General features: G+C 36.0%; 1 protein-coding gene across 6 annotated transcripts in view; it reads left to right on the forward strand.

Moving 5' to 3' along the window:
* The first annotated feature begins 5,312 nt into the window (after positions 1–5,312).
* mapk10 (mitogen-activated protein kinase 10) overlaps positions 5,313–16,383 on the forward strand; it is a 103,516-nt gene continuing 92,445 nt past the window's right edge. For 2 of the 6 annotated variants that reach the window (XM_015340152.2, XM_015340153.2), the window contains exon 1: positions 5,502–5,583. In XM_015340152.2, the coding sequence (XP_015195638.1) occupies positions 5,581–5,583 (3 nt within the window). In that variant the 5' untranslated portion in view covers positions 5,502–5,580. Of the gene's footprint in view, positions 5,584–6,812; positions 6,850–16,383 lie in introns of those variants that run through there. The other 4 variants (XM_015340154.2, XM_015340156.2, XM_015340143.2 and 1 more) reach the window with 3 other exon arrangements.

Consider the following 16,383-nt stretch of genomic DNA (forward strand, 5'->3'; position numbering starts at 1 on the left):
CAGGCTTATGCCACGTGTCTGACTCGTTGGTGCCCCCCGGTGGTCTAAGACGTTTGTGTACTTTGAGGTGTTCCTGCGACGACTGATTAAACAGCAGGGCCCTCCACTGCCTCCAGCCATTTCCCATTGATTCTGGAAACATACTATCGATTGTTCTTTTTAAAGTGCTCACCACGAGGGAAAACAATGCTATAAAAGACAGCATGATAAATCCTCCAAATTTGTGATATAGTCTTACCAAACATAATGGGCTAATTAACAAGAGCGGATACAAAAATATTTTGTAATCTACATTGCAGCATTTTTGTGTCATGAAAGTTTTCCTGCATCCTTTGTCACCAATGTGTCATTGTATATCCTAGTTAATTACAGAAGCACAGAGAGCCCACTGAGTAATAAGAACAAACAAAAAAAAAGTTACAAGCAAAAGGAGGCCACTCAGTCCATCTAGCTCATGTGTTTATTTATTTTGTGGATAGTACAATCATCCATTCCTTTATTGTCAAATAATGTTATAAATATATAAGTATGTATATATAGAGTATGAAGGTATACATACACACACACATATAATGTCTAGGCCAAAAGAAGATTAATTTATCCAGATTATACCATTTTCCTTATTGTTTCATATTTAGTTTTTGTTCAAACCAAAGGATATACAGTAAGTGGGCAGAGTAAAAAGTAGTTTTCCTATCAGACAAGACAGTAGAAAACTGTTACCCATATAAACATATAAATCTGATACAAAATTCACCAATGTTGAAATGTTTTTTACATTAATTTGGAAAAGGGTAAAATACAAGACAATAAACATTAATAGTTTTGTTCCAATGAAGTTATTTTTAATTGACTGTGATTGTTTCATGTCTAAGAGGCTTCTTTAAAAAGAAGTGGAAGATTTCACTAGAGAAATTGAGGCTCATAATTAATTTAAAATGTTCTTTCAGAGAAGAGACACAGCATGGGACAAAAAGAAGCCTTTGCAGAGTCACCCCTGTGAAGCAAAACTGCTGATCACAATCTAAAACTCACTTGTGCTCAGCAATACATGTTTATTTCAGCCCCACCATCTGTCTAAACTATACAAGTTTCAATGATGCGTCATTTAACTGAATGCTTCTACAGTACTCTTAAAGCCATAATCACCCATTTTCTGAATACAAAGTGGGGTAAAAACAAGATACACTATGGAGGCAAAATCAATAAACTCGCATTCACAGTACATGAAATACAGTAAATGGTGAATGCCAAGATTATTTAATAGTTTAATGACAAATATTGCAAAAAAAAACACTGTCAGTTCTCTCCATGGAAACAATAAATCAGGAAACAACAACCTGACAGAATCAGAATATTTACATCACAATAAGGAACATGATAAAATTACTTATGACTAGATTTTTTTGTAAACCACAGTGATAATGATTATTGCCAATGAATCAACGTTAGTGAAATACGTCAACAAAATTTAATGACATAAATTGCAGTTCTGTCAGAAGCGATTAAATACTGTCAGATCTCCTAAGCAAGTCAACTGCCAAGTTGTACAGCAATAACAGAAAAAGCCCTGTCTTCTTCAACGGATTTTTGGAAGGTTTCCTGAATTGCAATCTATTTTTGTATGGCTAGAGAGCTGGATTCAATAACCTGAAGTTCATGGCAAAAGCAGGGGACATTCTGTTTTTCTAAACATAACATTTTGGTCCTAGGCATATTCTCCATGTGACACTGAAAATGCATCCGAGCAAGTCATGGAGGCCAGCCACTTTGGAGCAGTTTTCATTGAAGACATATATTGGAAATTAGTTCTTGAACTAAATGATCACAATAAGAATGGTCTTTCCCCACTGGACAGAACATTCATTGAGGATGGGGGTGGTCTGCTGGCAGGACAAGATGAGTGAGTAGATATTGCTTCAAGTAACCTTAGTCTTTCGGTACTCAAAATTTAAACAACTTCTCATTTTCAGAGTGCAATTTTAAGTGAAATCTTTCACCCACATGCTCTTTAAAATTAAGAAAAAAACATAATTTATTTGCTTGGAAAGGAACAAGAAACTCTTGGGCAATTAAGTCAAAGTTGTGGGCCTTCAGTAAGTTAGCAGTATAGAAAGTCTGGCTGAATGGCAATGGATGGGTTAATTGTTAGTGTTAAGTGAACAGCAGATGTTCATAATGTGTAACCGTTCATTAGCCACACATAGCAGATGATGAATTAACTACAAACACATCATTGTTGACACTATGTAAAAATGAATAAACAATTAAACTCTTCCTCTATGGAAAAAGTGTATCCATAGTCAGGTTTAGTACATAGATAAAGGGATAACTCAATTCATGCCACATAAACCACAAATGGGCCAGGAAGGGAGGTGCATTTCCTCACAGAACATTTGAGGGCTATAACTCAAGGAAAGCTCTGTTACTGTTGTCAGCAATAGCACAAAGAGAATGAGCACAACTTCTGCTTAAGTTTTTTACTATTTTTTTCAACAGCATTTTAAAATCTTTTTGAGGCATTTCACATTTGCTAATTAAGTTCAAGTTAATTGCAAAGGAATAACAGTAAAATACAGTGATTTGGTATAGGGGAAGCTGTTTTGTAGCAGAGTTGTCTAATGAAAACAGTCAAACCCTTTAAAATGACCTATGTGTTTAAACAGTGAAAGCATGTTCTCACATACAAAAAAGGGTCTTGGCACTGAACTTTCTTACTCTTCTTACTCTGTCAGAGACTGTCTCAAAGTCAGGTTGTATTCCAACAAACTGCTGGGTCAAGGCAAACATTTATGAAGACTGACATCCATCAAGTACCAAACATGTTGAACGATAATCTCGTGACTAGTGACTGACATTGTCATGACAACATGCAAGGTCCTTAATTCTCTTTTTCTCCTGGAAACTGAAGAATGTTCCTGGGTAACCCTAATCCATAATTTCCATCCATGTATGTTTAAATGGAATTAAAGAAAAATGAAGAATTATTCAGAAGAACAGAAAAAACAACAAACTTCATACAGAATTTACTCTCTATAGTTCATTCTGGATCTACAGTCTCTAATTTTCGTTTTGTAGTTTCTCATGTGTTGAATGCTGACCACTTGTCATGTCCTTCAGCTTGTTCCAGCCCAGCAATTGGTTTGTGTCTATTAATATGAAGGATGATTATTTTCAGTTGTCACATTGCAATTCTGGAAAAGCAAAGGTGCTTTCTCAGATTTGCACTGAAGGCATGGATCTTTCATTTTTTTTTTCTGAAGTCTAGGTGCAGGGTGCACTTTTCCTCAATTATTTAAATGACTGGCATCTTCTCAGTCAGTAGTGGGAGTTCTTCCCCAAGTCTTAATTCACGTTACTTATTTGTTCTATTCTAATGAGTCCTTTTGTTATGCTTCTATTTTGTTTGCATGCATTTTTCTTTTCCTTAAGGTTTTCTAACCATACACCTTCTTGACAAACTTTGTTCCCTTGGGCAATTCCCTCTGTCTCCAAATTGGGAGATCAGACTCCTCCTTGTAAGGCTGGGACTTACATGCAACGGTCTATGAAATGGACAATGAGCTTGGGGAGCATGGTGTCTTCCTTGGATGGCTGCTCCCATCAGGGCATGTTCTGTAGTTTGTAAGGCTTATTTTCTGGCCTTCTATTTTCCTAGATGGAAACTGCATTTCAGCTCCAGGCTTCTCTCTATATATTTACCAAGTTTTATTATATGAAAAGGAAATTTCAGGATAGTCCACTCCTGTTAGTCAACACTCGAGTTCTAGAGACTGTTTTGGAACCCTCTGACTCCTGTTTGACCTTTTCATCATCCATCTGTTTGTGGTATCTTGGGTACGCCTATCCCATCATTCACAGCACCTGCAATCCGTCTTCCATATGGAACCCTGGGCTATCTTCACAGCTCCAGCTCCCTGTGAAAGGATACAGTCATCAGTTTCTGTGTCGCTCTCTGCTAGCCTCTGATGCAGGTAAAACTGACACAGGTAGAACCACGCACACTTCAAAACACCTGAAGAAGGCTCCACAGCTGAAACAATCTGTTTCTTTTCTTCTCTTTTCAGCATGGAATAAACATTTACTTGTTTCTTTACAGGTAAAACCACATCACTGCCAGCTTCAAGACAAGAGTGATGTGACAGTGTCCCATTGGCCTGATTTGACACACACTAGCTTATCAAAGGAGAGTGATGTAGCACTTCCCTCATTGGTGAAGACTGCTACTTTCAAGAAACCAATGCTGTGAAGACAAATGAGTGCTTCAGCTGGAAAGGTGATTTGCAATTATAACAAATACTGCAAATGTGTCCCAGAATACCAAAATCAAGATTCAGTTTAAATACTGAATGTCAGCTCATCAGCCCTATTTGTATTTTGGCACGAAAAAAATATATATAAAAGGTGTCACGTATGATAGAAGAAAAACTGGAATGACTACCAGCTTATTGATATACCTACTCAACTTCGTATTTTTTTATGAATTGGTTCACATTTGCTTGTTAACGCATTAACTTCTGTTTTGCTAAAAGTCAACAGAGAGAGATTAAAATTTGTTGGGTACAGTTTGTACAATTCAGTGCCATGGAAACATCCTAATTCCAATATCACATTTTTGCACAGTAGTATGAAGTTTAATACACTGTGGGCAACGACAATTCATGTTTAAAAAATAAAATAAAAAACAACTTAGTAGTTTACTTTTTTAAGAGTCCGTTTCAGTAGTGTATTGGATAATCTGTGTATGTGTAGCAAACATGATGCGTAAGGGCATCTGCGCAGTCATGAGCAAAACAATCTTACACCTAAAAAGGCTAACGTCACTTTTAGCATTAAGAATTTAAGAGAAACAGGAAATCCTAATTTCCTCAATATCTTTTTTAAATAGCTGGAAAGGTCGCTCCCAGTAGGTTTCTACCCTACTGCTGCGTTTTTTTCTCAGCTGCGAATGACTGACGACTGAGAAGGATTATGCAGCTAGTATGCAAAGTGTAACAGGCTACAGTTTACTGCACCTCCCGGAAAAGCATAGAGTGATATCCCTCCATTATTTATTACCCGCTACTTTTCCATTCTGTGGTGTCAGCCTGCGGTGCTGAAAACGCTGAACAGGGTGGGAAGAGAGGTGGGTTCAGTGTTAGCGTCAGCCTGTCATAGCAAGGAACTAGAGCTAGCGAGAGGAGGACGGTGCAGAATCAGCCCAGCTCCCCCCTCCTCCAGAGACTACTTGGCCCTTTGACGTCATGTGTGCTCCTTTAGGTTTCTATAGCAACCCATTTCCCTAACCCCTCTTTCCATCTTCCTCTGGTAGGTTCCACAATGGTACAGCCAGCATCTTGCAGCACAATGGTTGCAAGACGGTGAAGGGGAGTGTGATTCAGCAAGGAAATCTCTGATTCCCCCCCCTTTTAATTTATTTATTTTTTTGTTGTTGTTGTTGTTCGGAGGCTATCCTTTCTTTCCTTACAAAAATAAATCCTTGGCAGAGATAACTGCGTCCCTTTGCTTGCACCTCGCCCGGCGGAATGTATTGAAAAGGACTGTGTCAACTGGACCAGGATCGTCGTCAGCTGGCACGGAATGGTAGGTGATGTTGATGTTGATGCAGAGAGGCTAACCTGCCCGAAGGGTGGGGTGGTGAATATTGATTGCTGCAAAGGTTAATGAAGTCGACTGATGCCATTGTAAAAAAAAAAACGGACGGAGAAAAATAAGTAGAAGTGTAGCTGGCTAAGACACGTTGTAATAATATGAAAATAGACATACATCTTTCAAAGTAGATGTACTAGATCATTTACCATTTGCATTTAGATGTCTGAGATTAAACACGCTTCGTCACATGCATCGATTTTTTACATTGTTTTCTCAGTAATGTCCAACCCAGTTTAAGATTTTTTCATTTTCAGTTTCAGAATTAGCTCCTGCATTATTGTGTTATGTTAATTGTTAGTCCGTTTTTCAGTCATTCTGCGATTTCGGTGTGCAAAGCTATCAGTGTGTAGCGTAACTCAATTAAGGTACTGTATACATAGAAATATACAGAAATAGAAACAGGCGTTACACCGGAGCAATACTTGACCACGAGCAGAATCACACAGCAGGTGTGTGGGTTTAGCTACGTTTAGCTAGTCGGTGTAAAGGGTATTTATTAATCGGTCTCTTTTTAAATCAGGGTAAAGTTAGAAAAATAGCTAGTTAAAATCGTTCATCGCAGTATCACCTAGAATCTTAACGAGTATTAGTTTGCGTGTTCATCTTCAATAGCAAAGATTTTTAATGCATTACGCCCTCAACAGTGTACGGTGTGCACAGTATACTGCTGGGGGTTGTGGGGGGTCAATCTTTGGTCTTTTCCTCCTGCAGCGGTGTAAGAAAAATTGTATGATACAGTGGAGTGATGATACAAAAAAAATGGCCAATAATAGATTCCGTTATACAAGCGCTGTCACTGACTGTGGACAGTATAACAATCATTCTGACAACATAAATATCTTTCGCGTTTATTTTTGTAACTCCATTTCTGATATATACAATGCCATATATACTAGCAAAAAGAAAAATACTACTATTTCACATTTATTGTATTGCAATCACAGTATGTTCTATACTTACACATTCCACCGTTTGAAATCAAAAAGGTGCATTGTTTCTACATTACATTTCATTGTATTACGTGTAAAATAGAGAACAAACGCTCCTCTTACAGACTTTATTATTAAAACGTGGGAATAAAAACATTAATTGCAAATATAATTTTATTTTATGTAACTGTCCACAATTCCCTTCTGTTATTTTATTTTTGTCTCTTGTAGTTCGTTTGATGTCTCAGAATCCAGTGCAATAAGGAATGTAAGTGCTCTTAAGAATCGTCAAGAAAAAGTTTGCTTACAAGCCGAAGAGACAAAGTGCATTTGTTTCTGGAATTTGTGGTGTCTGGCAATAGAAATAAGGGTGGGATTTCATTGTCTGAAATAATAAGGCGTTTGTGGGGATACACTGTTTGAAGTCTAGATCATCCACGCTTTCTCACTTAACAAATTCTCACTCGTCAGTCGTTTATAGCGCAGGGAGAAATAATAGGCCATAGCCAGTGTATTGAAGCGCAGGAATATTTTTGCATGTTCTGTGAAAAGACCTTGAGTCGAAGGTTTGTATCAATGTACAGTAACTCTCTGACCTGTCCCTCTGGACTGCTTGCGCTGAAGTCAATTGTTATTTTTCATGACGGTGCTGCTCAGTCAGATTTTGAAGATGAGGCTCAAAAACAACTGACCTGTCAAAAGACGTGTGGTCTGTTAGAAACTCGTTTCCGATCTTTTTAAATGAGACACTTTTAATGGCACACAAAAAATACGGGAAAAAATGTAATATAACATCTTTGTTAGAGTTCCAGGAAAGGCTCCAATGGACACATTGTAGCTTTTCTTCGTTATCATCACGTCTTTAGTCATTAATACAAATGTCTTCACAGACCTATTGTTGCCACTTTGTAAACTTCATTATTTATGTTAGTTCTATAACTATTATATATCAGTTTGCCATTGTAAGCTAATTCAATTATGTGACTTGAAATTGATCACCCTCTACCAGAAAAAACATCGCTGTGATAGGGTATGATCCTATCCTAGTGCAAAATTTATGTGCAGTTAAATATTCTTAGGGCTTAGTGCTCACAGGTTTCAAAGATCAGTTATAGAGCTTTTGTTATTTAATTAGCAAGGCAGAAGATGCTAGAAAAAATTATAGGCGTGTGAAGCATTATTCCAATAAAGTTTTACTGAGTTTTAACATTTTTATTAGTTTACAGAAATGTATTGCAATGATTAGTTTTCACTTGCAAGTTGTTGTAACTGACATACTGTAATATTCTGTATTGAATATAAAGGTTGTACATATATAACATCTTACAAGGAACATCTTTCAGAACTTTAGTGTCTTTTTGGGAACAGTCTCTCAATTACAGTAATGTGAATATTAATTAGCTCTGACATTTTTACATCAGAAAGCTGAACCTTCTAAACAGACTATTTTCTTCTGTATATAGCCATGGACAGCTGTTTAACTCAGCTTAGGGCTCACCAGCCTACAGTACATACAGTATAAGGAGCAAAAGCAACAGACCATGGGCCTGTACCATACACATCCTCAATCCTCTGCTGATGAAGAGTTTTTTGTCAGGCTGTCAGACGCCAGATGTTCTAACCCAACTTGTTATAGCAAATGTCTTGATTTAATCTCACTTCTTCCCTCAGAATCTCACTTCTCTAGGTCATTCCAGGTTTCTTGTCAACAATGACCTGTTCTTGCAGCTTGTCCTAACTATTGTCATGTTAATGACTTCCCAGTTGTAATGCTGTGGTAGCTCAAAACTGTGGTTACAGATCTTTTCTCTCGAAAAGCCACAAATTCCACTTTCAGGTGCGGACAGTCCTGTTCCTTAAGCAAGATAATTGACCAAATGTATAAATGGAAACCTGAACTGACTGTAGATGCAGCAATTAGGTAATGGTACGTCTAAATTCTGTAATTCCCTTTGGACAAAAATATCAACCAAATAAATAAGTATTAATATCACTAATTTCTGCTGTCACCTATTCCATTAATTTTTACATTTTGCTACTTAGGTACATTTTCCATACTTGTTTGGATGGTCTAGAGGTTTTCTGTTATTTTGCTTTTATGCTCTGTGTTTGTATCCATTACATGCAGGGAGCACACATTAGTTGTGGCAAAAAGGTAGAATCCTCTTTGGAATTATGGTTGAGGTCTCCATATCACTATAGCGTATGACCCTAGTGACTCTTCTCTTTATTTCAGACATCTGTTTCCCAGCTGATTGGACAAAGTGGTTGATTTTAAAATTGATATCTTTCATTTTGGTGGCCTTGTAAGAAAAATACCTTATAAGCTTTATAGCAGATAGCTATCATGAGTAGGGAAAGATTGTGTACTTTTTTCTTGTAAAACAAAAGCAAGTTTAATATAGGCACACAGGAAGTAGGAGTTAGAGGGTCATTATGTAACCCAGTAGCTCAGTATGCTAAGTGTACTTTATAGAAAATGGAAAATAAATAAAGTATAGAATAAGTGTCTGCAGTAGTATTAACACAATAATAAATAAAATATGGGTTATTTGAGCTATCAACATGGTATGTCAATAAATTCAATATATTATATAATTTTATTTATACATTCTACATAAATTGAATACTTTGTTGGAATTTGGCTTGTAAAACAAAATATGTACATATGTTACATATGTGACATGTTATTTATGTTATTCAATTGGAAACTAATATACAGAATACTATTGTAAATACTTTTTGGTCATACAGTAGATTGATCAGCCAATCTATTGGTCAATCAACATGGTTCTGTACCATGTACGCAAAATACGAGGAAAAGCATTTTCTCTCTATTATATTATAGTATGAGATACAAGTGACGTAACCCTGTTGTATTTAATTCATTAAGTAATTAACCAATTAACTTATTTCATGAATATATTCCCTACCCTCTTAGATCCTGTAGACGTTTATATTTTGATTGACACTTTCCTCTTTATGTTTAAAAACATATTTCAGATATGTTTGTTTCACAGATTTTAAGGGTCCAAAAATTCGAATATGCTTTTTCTAGATGTGTAGCAACATTTAGTAAAGGACTCTTAAACATCAGTTAATATTCCATTAACTGTTGTCTAACTTGTATAGTTTGGTTCTTTTAATATTATAATATAATGCTCTGAAACTCTTTGTACTTGTTCAATACTCCAAAACAATGATTAGAGTTGTTAAATGGTGATTTGTAGTCCCCGTTCTCTCTGCACAATTTCATTAAAATAAAGTAAGTGGGTCATTAAGACCTACTTTTGCCTGTAGCATTGTACAGTAGATAGAAGGGAGTGGCAGGATGAAACCCAACTTCTCTTTGAATTAAATCAGTGGATCTGAGGCTGGAGTCCTCTGAAACACACGTGCTGTGGTATTGAACTATAACCATGTGTCCAGGTAAATCTGTTCACGAAAGTGTGATGAAATGTAGGGATGGATGTGGTGTTAATACAGTATTAGTTTTAGGGTGAAATTACTCACTCTAATGTTATATCTACTTAAATTAATGAAAATACTTTGATCACATTTTTATGCTTAAAATCTAAAATGATACTGAGAGCTTTGTCTTAGCAGACTTGTTTTACTATTTTAAATTCTTAAAATATATGTACATTATACTGTATATGTAAATGTCACTATTTTGAGAGGAAGATGAGCAGAACATCTCAAGGTTTCTGTGTTACCCTCTGGAAACATACTCCTAGTTTTTAATAAACTCAAACTTAATATACAAAAGTTTCAAATGGTGTTAACACATTTAGATATTCTTACCAATAAATAAAGGCTGTATTTACTGTTTGTAGAGAGGATTTATATATATAGCAATATGCCTTGATGAAGACGTTTCATGGTCATTTATTTTTTATCGAAATCTGACATTTGTGAACTACAAAATGTGTATTTACCATTTGCAAGCTGCAAAAACTTATTTTTGTGATGTTTTACACTTGTCTTCTTAGAGAAAATTCAGTAATGTAACGTACTGTATAACTTCTTCAGATTCTAGAGATTTTCCCATTTGTCTTAATGAACACCCCTCATCGGTCTTGTGGAAGAGATTTCCCTTTAACCCACATCGACAGTGATGACTTCAGAATTGCATTAACCTCTCAATTTATAAAGCAGCATGATTGTCCTTGATCTCTTCTGCTGTTTTTCATGTCTGGAGAAAGAGGTGTTGAGCAGTCAAACATTTTGCCTTGAAGGGCTTAAGGGCTTTTCCAGTCATCAGTGAATTGCCGGTGCATTTTCAAAGCAGGATTAACATACTCAAATATGTACAAATCGGCTTTTAATAAAGATTAATATTACAGTAAATTTATTAGCCTTTTTAGGTGGCTAGAGCCTTTCATCTCTGATCATTAAATTTTACACTAATGTTGAAGAGGCTTGTTTTTTCTTTAGGTGCTAAAATATAGTGTATGTTATCCATTTTTTCTGATTCTTCTTGTCAAAAAAGTGCAGTTCTCTTGAAAGCAATTTTCATGGCATGCTGTTGCCATAAGTTATTTTCTATTTTTTAAGATTTACATCAATCATGAAAAATAACAATGTAGTCATTCTTGAGCGTGAAAGTATGAAATGAGATCACATTTTTTATATAACAGGACTCTGTCCTTGATACAGAGTTTAAAGGGCCTGATACAAGATGGCTGTAATTACTTCGATGGCTTTAATCAAACCAATATTCAGTACTGCACATTCAAAATAATTACTGAATTGTACAAATTTCTGTTGTGAAAATGTTGCATATTTTAGGTTGAATAAATGAGAATTCAGTAAAATGCAGTAAGATACGGCACTACTTTACAAAGCAAGGTGGGTAATTATAGACAAAAAGAATAAGGATTAGAATTTATCATGCCTTCATAGCAAATGTACTGTACAGTATATCCATTACAAGGTGTTTTAGATCCACAACTTCTATAGTGAGTGGGGGTGAAGTAGCACTGCAAAGGTGAGAGTTATGTTGTATAAGCAGATAAAGTATGCATTGTAGGATTTACATGTGCAGTCTCGACAGGTTGGTCTTGAAGAGATTCTTGAAAAAACAAACCTGAAGGTTTTCTCCTGATGTACCTAGGTATCTGCTTTGGGCACAGGCTCATGGGAGTCAAGAATGAGCTGGCCTGACAGGTAAGCAAATTGTACAGTTTTGGGTGAGTCGGAAGGGTTGCTGATCCAAAGTGTGTCATGTAAAAGATCTGCGGAGAGTAGGAATGAGGTAAGATAAGTAAGGTAAAGGTATGTATTGTAGGAAGGGGAGATGGAACCAGAAGTAATAGGGATGAGAGGGAGCAGGGGAAGGAGGCATTGTTATAGAGTAGATTTTGAAAGGCTGAGTTGAACATGACGTACAGCAAATCTATCCAGGAAGAGACTGGGTATTAAGTTTGAAATTTGTGAGTAACGGTCAGTGTTACCAAGATGGGAAAGACAGCAAACCTAAATGTGATAAATCAGAAAGTGGGGGTAGAGAGAAAAAAAAAGGTCTTTAGATCCTTGGCAAATACTGTTGCTGTAGAGAGGGAAGGTTGAAGAGATGGAGCTACACCATGAAACCCGGAAGGAGCAGAGAAGAGGTAAGAAGAGCAATTCCTGAATGTTCAAGGTTAGAGAATGGCAGAGGGTGACGTTAAACATGTGGCAAGCTGATAAATGTGGTTAGTCATGTAGGAAGCACGGGAACAGTCAAGGAGAATTGAGAGAGGTGAAAAAGAAGAGATGGATGAGGAATGGTAGCCTGAAACAGTTTTGATTTTTTTGTTTATGTGCTTTAGTGCAGGCTGAATGCAGAGGAGATGAGATTTGAAGATGAAGAGTGGAGAAAGTTGAATGGTGTTATTAGTAGTATAATCCATATGATGTTTATGACAAATAATAATAATTAAAAGCAGAATACTCATCTGAAACAAAGTCACATTGTACCTTTGTGTCTTTGATGGAGACACAATGCTGCTAAACCTGTGTGCTGTGAAGTTCTGAAATGCAATATGGGAGACTCATACTTGTCTTACAAATGTCCTTGCTTTGAGTAGTCAAAGAAGAGGAGCCTGAAGATCCAGATAATTTATTCACTGCTTTTTTCCTCCTTGGCTTTCACTGAGTTGTCTGTGTTCAGACAATCACATCAACTTGTTCTTAATGAAAAAACAAAGATTACCTTCACCAGTGCCCAGGATCTATAATGTAGAATCCAATCAAATCACCCAGGTTTCTTTGTTCTAACTTAAGCAAAGGTTATTACCCTGGGGAAAAATACCTTTTGCTATAACTAAAGGTCCAAAGCCTTTAAGATCAATTTTAAAGTGATTTTGGTATATACAGTACTGTGTACTTCTTTCCTATTCTGTAAAGAAATAGCAAAAATATGTATGACAGCACCTCCAGACATAGTTCATTTAATTGCTTGCTCCCATCTATAGTCTATTGTTATGGATTATATAGAATATTATCCTGAACAGTGAAATGGCTATGAATGTTTTGCAATGTTTTTATTTACAGTGTATTTAGCACATATTCAAAGTTATACTAGTGTGAAAGCTAATTTTAAATACCATAGTTTTAAGTTGTTTTTGAATAAAAACATCAAATAAATGCAATGCTGGTAACATTTGGGGCTTAAGCTTTAGTTTTAATGGTAAATTAATTAATAGAATTAATGGCCAAGGTTGCATGTCATTCTATATGCTTAAAGTTCAAATCATGCATTGATGTCCAAAAAAGCTTCATTTGTCATCAAGTCCAGTGGAGTAATGCTAAGATTATAATAAACACAGTATGCAGCACTACAACATGACATCATGATTAAAAGCACTAAACTAAAAACAAAACTGCTCAGAATATGATGTGGATATGTAATAAAAGTGGGATTTTCCATTGTGCAACACCTTTTAGTTAAGTGGTGTTGTCTGACAGAGTCTTATATTTACTGTAACTGCACACCATCTTTCAACTTTGCTCTGTGGAGTAACTTATGAAAAGTGAATGGTTCTAAGAACCAAAAGTAGGTATCTTGTTCACTGTCTATATAAAGTACTCTGTCATATATACTTTAAAAATAGATCATTTTATCAGCTAACTAAAAGCAACCCAATGAAAGTCAGCCTCCTTTTGTGTGCAATCTTTCTTATATTCATTTAGTGAAAAATTATCCCTTCAGACATCAATATTAAATCACTTAAACATTTTCAGATTAATTATAAGGAACTTTACTTTTTATGTTTTGTTAGTCAGTTCTCAGCAATATGAAGGTGAAGCATTGTTCTGTTAAATGGACTCTAGCAGTAGCATACTCTAAAGACAGTCTTCCTAGTCTGGGGTCCACTGGTTTAGCAAACATTTTTTAAGGTTCATGAATGTCTGGCCACATTAAATAGGAAGCTGTATTGGAAAACAGAAAAAACAATCTTAACCAGAAAATCCAAAAGTATAAGGACAACGCAATCATTTGTGATTACTCTAGAGACAGTTTTCATAGTTCAGGGTCCACTAGCAATGTAGAATGCGGTTTCTAAAGTCCCCATAAGATATGGTTTCTGGTGTTTAATGAAATTTGGTATCAATGCACATTAACTGTAGAATATTCTGTCAAGGACGATTAAGCAAATGTATTAAAATTTATTTTTTAAATGTAGTTAACTATAATTTTAAAATGTCTTATATATGTTAAATACTCTGTAAATAAAAACGTATATATTTATGGAAGAATACTGATTTTTTTTTCCTGTCTCTACAGTATGTTTTTCTACATAGCCACTCAAAATGTTAGAATTGCCCAATAGTCTGGCTTTTCTGCCCCTAGGAAACATTTTGATTAATTAAAACTAGATGCTTACTGTTTGTGTGCATCTTCCACTGCAATAGACTGCAGCAGCTTTCTGTTAAACTGCTGGAGAAATGCAGTGAATCTGCTGTCTGTGGCAATGCGCTGCACTGAAGGGTATTGCATGTTGAGTAAGATTAATTACTTGGAGACCTCCATTGAGCTGGACTGGCCAGAGTTGCACAGTTACATGGAAAGACTGTTATAGAAATTAATTAACTGATCATTTTGAAACAAGTCATTGTCTGTTACGCTGGAGTTTAGGCAGAAGTGTGGTTTGAATCTTTCTGTTCGGTCTTATATGATTAAATCATAGAACCATCACAATGTGGATTAATTTAGGGTATTCCTACAGTATGTGCATACTGTACTGTGTCAGAACTGGTTACAAAGTGCTCTTGACTGATTTGACTATTTTAATCCTGTGTTAATCTAATGTAGATGGAAAAAAAGTTTCATTGATGATTCCTGTCGGTCATTTTGTTTGATAAGTGAAGAGGTTAGTACACTGCCTTTAGGGAGAACACTCTGGAGTGACGTGACACCATGAGGATTTTAATAACTATTGGTGCAGTTTGCTCAAAGGTCAGAATGGTACAGGGGTCAAGGAATTGGTAAGGACCTTCCTGGCCCCCATTTAAACTTTAACACTGTTGTCATAAACATTGTCAAAAAATTGTATTAGGTCTGCCCTTTGCACACCACTGTCCCTTGAGAGATTGCAGTTTTAGAATGGAAGCACTTTTCTTTGATGTCATAAATGGTAAAAATCCTCCCCTCCATTATGCATTGAACAGATACAGTGAGTTTGTTGCAGTGGAAATGTTTAAGAAATGAACATAAGAGCTCTAGATCTTTGAACTTTTATGAGAACTTTAATTGTGAGGGGCAGCATATGTCTTTTCCATTCTATTTTGTCACTGCTTTACATGCTTATATGAAGATGGTACTGTACCTGAAACTGTAGAAATCTAAGTGTGACTTGAATGATCACCTTTGTGATAGTCTCTTGTCTTAATGTAAGCGGTTGTGTCCTATGTGTGGGACAGAAGGATTCAAAATGAATTATGATTATATATTACCTTAGTTAATCTACATCACTATTAATGTTTCAGCTATATGATTGCTTTTTTATGGACAAGCAATGACAAAAGAGTAGCCTCTGTTTAACAGTTCTGTAAAAGGAGTTTGTATCTTTTTTCTTTTGAAAGAACATTTTCCAGAGACAAATCTATCTCAGGAATTGGTGCATAGCACATAGCACATAGTACATAGCACATTCTCCATTTGTTATCCTCTTAGGGTTGTGGTGGTAAAGCCATCATAAAGTTTAATCAGATGTCAGGGATCAGCCTCACATCTGCACAGAAATGAAAACCAGTTGGATATGATATTGCAGCGCAGCAACAGTAGGATTTGAAAGAAGGTATTAATCTGGCTAGGAAGCCTAGAGAAACCAAATAGCTTATTCACATATTCAGCCCTAGATACAGTAGGTGTGCAGTGAAAGGCTCTGATCGATCACGCTAGAGTAGCTTTGTCATGCAGTCAGCACAGAGAACCTGGGCAGGCTTGCTTTACCTTTTATATAACATGTACTGTAAGATGAAGTGGTGAAGTTCACAGAAATGAAAGTGGAACTGACAGAAATTGAAGTACTTTGTCAGCGATTTATTAAATCTCTGTCTTGCTTTTTACCCCCTTTCAAATATTCATCTGTGTTACTTTAGAGGGGTTCACCATAAGGAGAGATCAAGATACACCAGAGATTCTGAAAATGTCTGCGGTTACTGTGAAATCTGACAAATCTGAATGAATCTTTTTGGCCTTGTTATTAGACCTACAGTATGTAATGAGTTGCAATTAAATGCACCACGCACCTTATGTACTGTAAAATAGTACTCATGAAAATTTCTGGCTACCCTTTTTTAAAGTGAACATGAT

This window comes from Lepisosteus oculatus, chromosome 3, assembly GCF_040954835.1.
Source record: "Lepisosteus oculatus isolate fLepOcu1 chromosome 3, fLepOcu1.hap2, whole genome shotgun sequence".
Classification (NCBI taxonomy): Eukaryota; Metazoa; Chordata; class Actinopteri; order Semionotiformes; family Lepisosteidae; genus Lepisosteus; species Lepisosteus oculatus.